This window comes from Eurypyga helias, unplaced genomic scaffold (assembly GCF_000690775.1).
Source record: "Eurypyga helias isolate BGI_N326 unplaced genomic scaffold, ASM69077v1 scaffold23389, whole genome shotgun sequence".
Lineage (NCBI taxonomy): Eukaryota > Metazoa > Chordata > Aves > Eurypygiformes > Eurypygidae > Eurypyga > Eurypyga helias.
In genome coordinates this window covers 1-6,995 of record NW_010273015.1, presented here as the reverse complement: position 1 = coordinate 6,995, position 6,995 = coordinate 1, and the positions used below count along the sequence as shown (strand labels likewise).

The 6,995-nt window shown below is 52.6% G+C and overlaps 1 protein-coding gene across 1 annotated transcript; it reads left to right on the top strand.

The window, feature by feature from the left end:
* Nucleotides 1-224: 224 nt before the first annotated feature.
* Nucleotides 225-1,642, top strand: LOC104515387 (transmembrane protein 151B-like; the record flags this gene model as incomplete). The annotated part of the gene is given in 2 exon segments (XM_010159337.1): nt 225-1,410; nt 1,413-1,642. Coding segments are annotated over 2 exon segments (1,416 nt in total), but the record flags the coding sequence as incomplete, so codon positions are not given.
* Between the last annotated feature and the right edge of the window lie 5,353 nt (nt 1,643-6,995).

Genomic DNA, 6,995 nt, shown 5'->3' with positions numbered 1-6,995 from the left:
CGTGAGTTTTGTCCAGAGACTTCTGTCCCTGGCATGGTGTTTCTGTTTATATTCACATTTATATCAAGTATGGCGGTGTTGCAGTTCTCAGGCAGTCGAGAGCAAAGCCAGACACAGTCTTGAAGGCAGCAGTCACGGTGTGCGTTGTGCAGTGTCGTGACTGACAGGTTCCTCTCTCTCTCTCTTTTGTCTTTCTCTCCTCCTCCTCGGCGGTGTGATTGAAGCAACGGCCAGTGAAGCAGTCCCTGAGCGCCTGCATGTGCCGAGAATCCCACTGGAAATGCCTCCTCCTCTCCATCCTCATGTACGGCTGCCTGGGTGCAGTGGCCTGGTGTCAGCTGGCCCGGGTCACCAAGCTCAGCTTCGATAGTTCCTTCAAGGGCAAGTCCATGATCTACCACGACAGCCCGTGCTCGGATGGCTATGTCTATATCCCGCTGGCCTTCCTCTCTATGCTGTACGTGGTGTACCTGGTGGAGTGCTGGCACTGCCACGTCAAGAGAGAGCTGCAGTACAAGGCGGACGTGGACAGTGTCTATGAATGCATCAACCGCATGCAGCAAGCCACTCCGTGTATCTGGTGGAAGGCCATCAGCTACCACTTTGTGCGGCGAACCCGGCAGGTGACCCGGTACCGCAACGGTGACGCCTACACCACCACGCAAGTCTACCACGAGAGGGTGAACACCCACGTGGCTGAAGCTGAGTTTGACTATTCTCACTGTGGATACAAGGACATTTCCAAGGAGCTCCTGGGTTTGGAGAGCTACACAGCCACCAAGCTGAGGTTCACCAAGTGTTTCAGCTTTGCCAATATTGAGTCTGAGAACTCTTACCTGACGCAGAGGGCTCACTTCTTCACAGAGATCGAGGGGCTGGATGACTACATGGAGGTGAGGGAAGGCATGCAGCTCAAAAATGTGGACTTTAAAGAGCTTATGATGGCCTACGGGGACCCGGATCATCTCCCGTGGTACGTGTCCCACTATGCTTTCTGGGTGGCAGCTATCCTGATGATCTCGTGGCCGCTCAGGGTACTCATAGAGTATCGAACTGCTTATGTGCACTACCATGTGGAGAAGCTGCTGGGCCTGGAGTACACGGCACCCACGGCAGCGGAGGAGCCCTTGTACCGGTACCGCATGCCCCGAGACGCCACGCAGGACAGCACCGAGCTGGAGTGGCACATCTGCACCAACCGGCAGCTGATCCCCAGCTACTCGGAGGCCATGCTCATGGACCTGGCCGACTCCCCGGCCTACAACAGCTATGCAGTGTGCCGGTACGGCGAAACGGCGCACGGCTGCGAACGCTGCAACCATGCCTCCAGCACCTCCTCCATCTTCTCACGCCACGCTTTCCACAGCTGCAGCGGCAACTCCCGCCTCTCCCTCAACACCAGCCGCTTCTCCCCGGCTCCCACAGGACAGGCCTCTGGAGGAGCCGCAGCAGCAGCATCGCGGACCGGGGCTGCCAGGATGAGCAGTGCTGCTCGTACTCCAGCCAGCTGGCTGTCAACGAAAACCCCCCAACCTACCATGACGCCCGCTTCTTCCCCGTCCTGATTGTGCACAGGCCGGAGGGGCACGACGGGCGGCATTTCTACATCAGGCGCTCGTCCTGTCTGGAAACCTCTCTGTGACAGGCCTCCGTGCCTCCTCGGCGCCTCTGCCCCAGGACAGGGCTTGCAGAGGTGCTGCCAGCATGGAGCGGGCAAGCGTAGGTCTCTGCAGTGGGTCGGCAGGATGAGCTTCAGCTCCTTCCCCTGCCATCGCAAAAGGACGTAGTCACTCTGACCAGTGGCTAACCTCATTTCCAAGAACTTCTCCCTCTCCTTTGACTGGTCTCTCTAGTCATTTGTTCCCCTCTTCCTTCCGCTCCTCACCCTTTCTCTGCTCCTCAATTCCCTGTCTCTCCTCCCATGCCACCCTTAGTCTGGTTTTTACATTTCAGTCACAGCATTTGACCGCTGTTGCTGCTGGAGAATTTATAAGGCCTCTGCTTTGCAGTGCATTTGCCCTCTTGGATGCCCTGCAAGGTAAGAAACTCAGATAGAGCGAGGCAAAAGGCACACAGCCAGCCAGAGACGAGTCAGAAGGAGAATTCAGATCTGCAGGTGCTGAGTCACCTCCTGCAACCCCCAAACAAGGTGCTTTTTTAATTTATTTTATTTTCACTGGTCTTTTTTCCTCTTCTTCTGTCATTTATTCTCTCCTTTCTTCATGTTCTCCTCCTCTCCCTTTACCCTCATCTTCCATTTCTTCCAATTTTGTCACCTCTGCTTTCCAGTTTTTCTGGGGTTTTGCTGGTGAGGACGTCTTTCAGGGTGTAATTGCCTTCTATTGGGCAAAAAATAAGATATCCACGGCACAAATGTCACTGACTGTTGACACAACCACAGCTACGCCCCTGAGAAGTGCCGAGGACTTTCTTTCCAGAGCAGTGCCATTCCCTGATAAAGCAAAAAGCCCTTTGCTCACCTTGCCCTGCCTGGTCTGCAGCAGAGACGCTGCTGTGTTTCCAGCTGTCGTTAACCTTGTTCAGCTCCACCCCTGTTAGAGATCGTTGAGAGCCATAATGTAGATCAGTGCCCTGCTAGTGCCACTAGTTTTAGGACTGTGGGTCTGGTTTGTGGTCGTTTCATTCCTACCACTTGCTCCGTGCAGCACGGGCTGGACATGGGGAGAGGATCTGGAAAGGGAAAGGTGAATATGGTATTAACCATCCCACCGATGGCGTGGAGTTGTTAGGAAGCTCCTCCACCCACAGCATCTATTAGAGCAGTCGTAGGACTGGTCCACCTTACCCTCAGCTTTCCGTGCACCCTGGGGCGGGGGTTTGGCCCATAGCCCATTGCCACCTTCCCACTTTCCCAGGCGGGAAGTGGTGCCACCCCAGCCCCGGGCAGGGAGCACAGCTGGGAGCCAGCCTCACCAGCCACTCCTGCTGGTGCTCCAGGCTGTTCCCGCCAGGCTTCCCCCGAGCGGGTGCAGGGCCTTCCAGAAGCTATCGGATTAGTCCCAGCAACGCCAAACCCAGACAGTATCCGGTCCTGACAGAGCAGATGGCTGCACTCTGGGCTGTGGGCTGCCCTCCCAGCCTAGCTGGAGACACCCCCAACTCGAGAGCCAGGGACCGACCCAAGAAGCCTATAGCCACACTGAGGACCCGGCAGGGCCCTCACACCTGCCAAACCTCCATCCCACAAGGGATGGGCACATGCCGAGCAAGCTCCGCTCCATTTTGTCGTGTGGATGGCGGAGATGATGATCAGCTGTGAGTCACAGGAGAATGCAATACAGTCGCAGTACAGTCACTTGTGAAAACAAAGTGTTGTCACTCCCTACAGCGAGTAGGTAGGACACCAAGCCCCCAGAGGGGCTGGCAACAAACGCTTCCTCCCAACTCTGTTCTGTACGTACCTACATGTAATACGAGATCTGTAAAGTCATATTAGTATGTGTAGATCATACCTAACTCTGCATACTTCTATGGTGATTTCTTATGGCATTGACTGTTGCACCATATTAAACACATTTTGGTTTGGTTTGATGACTCTGTTTTGATGTGCTGTGTTTATTTCAACTCCAGGAATAGAAACATTGGCCATACCTGGCTAACCTGCTGCAAATGATGGTACCATCAGAAAGGTTGTTTAAATTCGTATGAGTCAATCTTTCTTCATGTAAATACTTTATGTATGATTTATGTGACATTTTCATTCTGACAGCTTGGCATTTATCGCAAAAGATAGATAACACATATGATGTGTTAGTTTATCACCTCTAAAAAAGAATAACCATCCCAGACACATGGAGGAACCAGGTTTGGGCTTAGGATAATGATTCTGGTTGGGCTGGGGCCAAACTAGATAACATGGAAACTTAGAGAAAAATCCAAACTTAGATCCACCCTACAGTGACCCAGTCCTAGTCCCCCATCTACGCCGTGCCACCTACCACCCCCAGGCAGAGCCGGGAGAGTTGGGGAACTAGGAAAGGATCAGTCCTGAACTCAAAGCTCAGACTCGTTCCTGATTTACTTGTATTCTGAAGACGAATTAAATGCAAATCTTTAATATGGTTCCCTGTCCTTGTCTTTTAAAACCAGCACATATGGAAGATGTAAGAGCTGGAGGAGGCTGAAACATCACGAAGCAGAAAGGCTGGAATTTTTCAACGCAGTTTCTTACTGAGGGAGGTGGTAGGGAGGAAAACAAGAAAGGAGAAAGGAAGAGATGGAAGAATAATATAAATTAAAAGAGAACAGAGTTCAGCTGCAGCTAAGAGAATTCCCAGATGGGCAGCGTAACTCAGTTATAGCAGGCTCAGCCCAGACACAGGCAGGATGAGTTTCAGTCTTCTTGTGTAGCTGTTGCAGCCACCTGTGGCTTTAAATACCATGTCCAAGGTCTTGGCATGGCCAGTTTGGTCCCATATGTATTTCAAGATGGAGAGTTATATTTGGGTCCTCAGAAGTGGCCACGTTAAACAGTATTATTATCCAACATGAACAAGCTCTGGCAATCCCATTATTATGATGGGTTGGGCGGAGAATGGAGGCAGTTTATGCCCAGTTAAACCTTTTCAGTGTCCTCAAAAGCCACTGTAATATCCAGCACTCTCAGGCTGTGTCCTTGGCAGGGTTTGGAAAGCCCAGAGGGTTTCTGCTTCCTGTTCTGGCCCAACTCTGGGGCATTTATTTGAGAAGCCATCCCTAAGCTGCAAAAACCCTCACACACGTGGAGCTGCTTCCTGTCACAGGGATCTGTCTGCTGGCAATGGAGGGGATAGTGCTGCTCTTCCAAGTCCCAAGATGGAGTGGACAGGTTCTTGAATCCAAGTTCAAACCAGGCAGCTCTATGGAAAACACCTTGTACAGAACACAGGGATTTTGTATCCAGTTGGAGACTGACTACTTCGGCAATGGAGTAGTGGCATGTGCCAGCAGCTTTTGCTGAACTTTTAGGGCTATGGCTTCTCCTGTGGAAATGGGTGTTTTGGGATGCTTTCTCACTGGAATGACCCATCCTTGTCCTGTTGGATCTCGAAAATTAGAAGAGGCGGAACAGAAGAGGAAGGTGAGGAAGTCCAGCAAATACTTCTCTCCCTCCTGCCTTCTCTCTCTCCCTCTCTCCCTCTCCCTCTCCCTCTCCCTTTCTTCCTTTTTCCTTCTCCCTCATCTTCAGAAGTCTCCCAGCACTGGGAATTCACCTCTTGATTATTGTGCAGCTCTTCAGGCATTTTCTACAACATGCCTACTCCACCAGCAGGTCCGGTGAGATGTAACAACACGCTATCGAAACCGAAGAAGTAAGGAAAGGATGTCAGCCAGAAAGGCACTGTCTTATTTATAAGCTGCTGAGCTGTGCCCTGTGTGTGTGAGCAGCGAGCGCTGCCACTGGTGTGACGGCCCGTAGAACAAAGGCACGTTGCTTAATTGAGTGGCATGAGAGGCTGGTAGGTTCATTTTTCTGAAGTTCCTAAATGCATTTCAGAATCACCAGTTCCTTTGATTTCTGCATGGTAATACTGCACTTCTCTGCAAGTTTTCCCACAGCAGTTTGCACTCCAACTGGCAGCGCCAAGTGTGGGATTTTAGTCCAATTTTTGTATGGCTCTTCCTGCCTATCACTGTTGACACAAAGCCCTTCTCAGAAGAACTGAAGCCAGATCCCCTTGCAAGGGAAAAATTCCCTTTGGACTACTGCTTCCCACACAGCTTACACCAGCCCAGAGTCTGGCCTGTGCCAAGCTACAACTTCCTGTCCCGTACTCCTCTTTGCAGATGAAAGCTCCTTTCCCCTTCCCCTTCCCGAGGCCTTTGGGAGCATCACATGCGATATTTGGTCAAAGCACAACGTGACGGGTGAGGCAGAGGCGTGATGCGGACACACAGCGTGGAGTCAAGCCACTCTCGGTCACTGCCTCCCCGCATGGGCTTGGCCAAGTCACAATGCTTCTTCCCTGTGCCTCCTCGCTCCTGCCTGTACACCAGAGCGTTTCCTCAGCCCACAGGCCCAGTATAGCCTTGTAAGCCTCTGTAATAGGAAGGCTGGAAGTAATCCTTAGAAGGAAAATGCTGTAACACAGCCTTATTCTAATGGCTATTTTTTTTTTTTTCTCATGAGACAACTAAAATCTGTAAAAGTAGCTACTTTCTGGAAGGCGCTATCGCCATGAGTAAGTGCAGAAACACGCCGCGCTCTCGGGTAGATGGGTATATATGGATACACGGGGGAGAGAGCGCAGCGGCAGCGAGGGCGCGTGAAGCTTTCAGCAAACACCAGCGCAGAACCTCTCAGCCCAAAAGACGTCGTGATCCCGGGGAGAGGCATGTCACGATTTCCTGTCCCTGAGAGCACCCAGGCTTCCTGCAAGCTCCCGGGTGGATGGTTTGTCAGTGTCTCCTCCGCTGGGGAGGGGCTGACGTTTCCATCCCAGTCGTGAAATTTTCTTGGCGTTGCTCCACACCCCTAGGAATTCCTATCAGAAATGCAGAAGGCTGGGGAGGGGAGGAAGATCAGGGGTTGGGAGGCAATGATGTGAGCTTGTCGTTCCTCATTTTCTCCATCCCCCTGATGGGGATAACGCGGTTCCCCCACGCTCCTCATTTAGCCAGGTCTCCAGAGGTCTGCAGGAGCCGCTGGGTAAGCGTGGCACGGGGATGTGTTGTAACGATACTGCTCCTCATGGTGCCTTTCAGCGCAGATTCTCACCGTAACTCCTACGGAAAGGCAGCACCAGGGTCGGGTTTTTTTAAATTGACTGTCGGTGACTTTTCCCACGCCACGCTAGTAACTCGGTGGCGGCCGAGATCTCCTTCCTCAGACCTCTCCCTACTTTTCCACTAGCGGAAAAGAGGGCAAGGCCGAGACGATCCCGCTGGAAGGGCACGGGTGCACCCACTCACGTCGCCGGTTCCACGCGCACCCCCCAGCCTAGGAGGGAGCGGGATGGACGGGGCGGACGGCATCCGCGGAGCCGGGGGTCCGG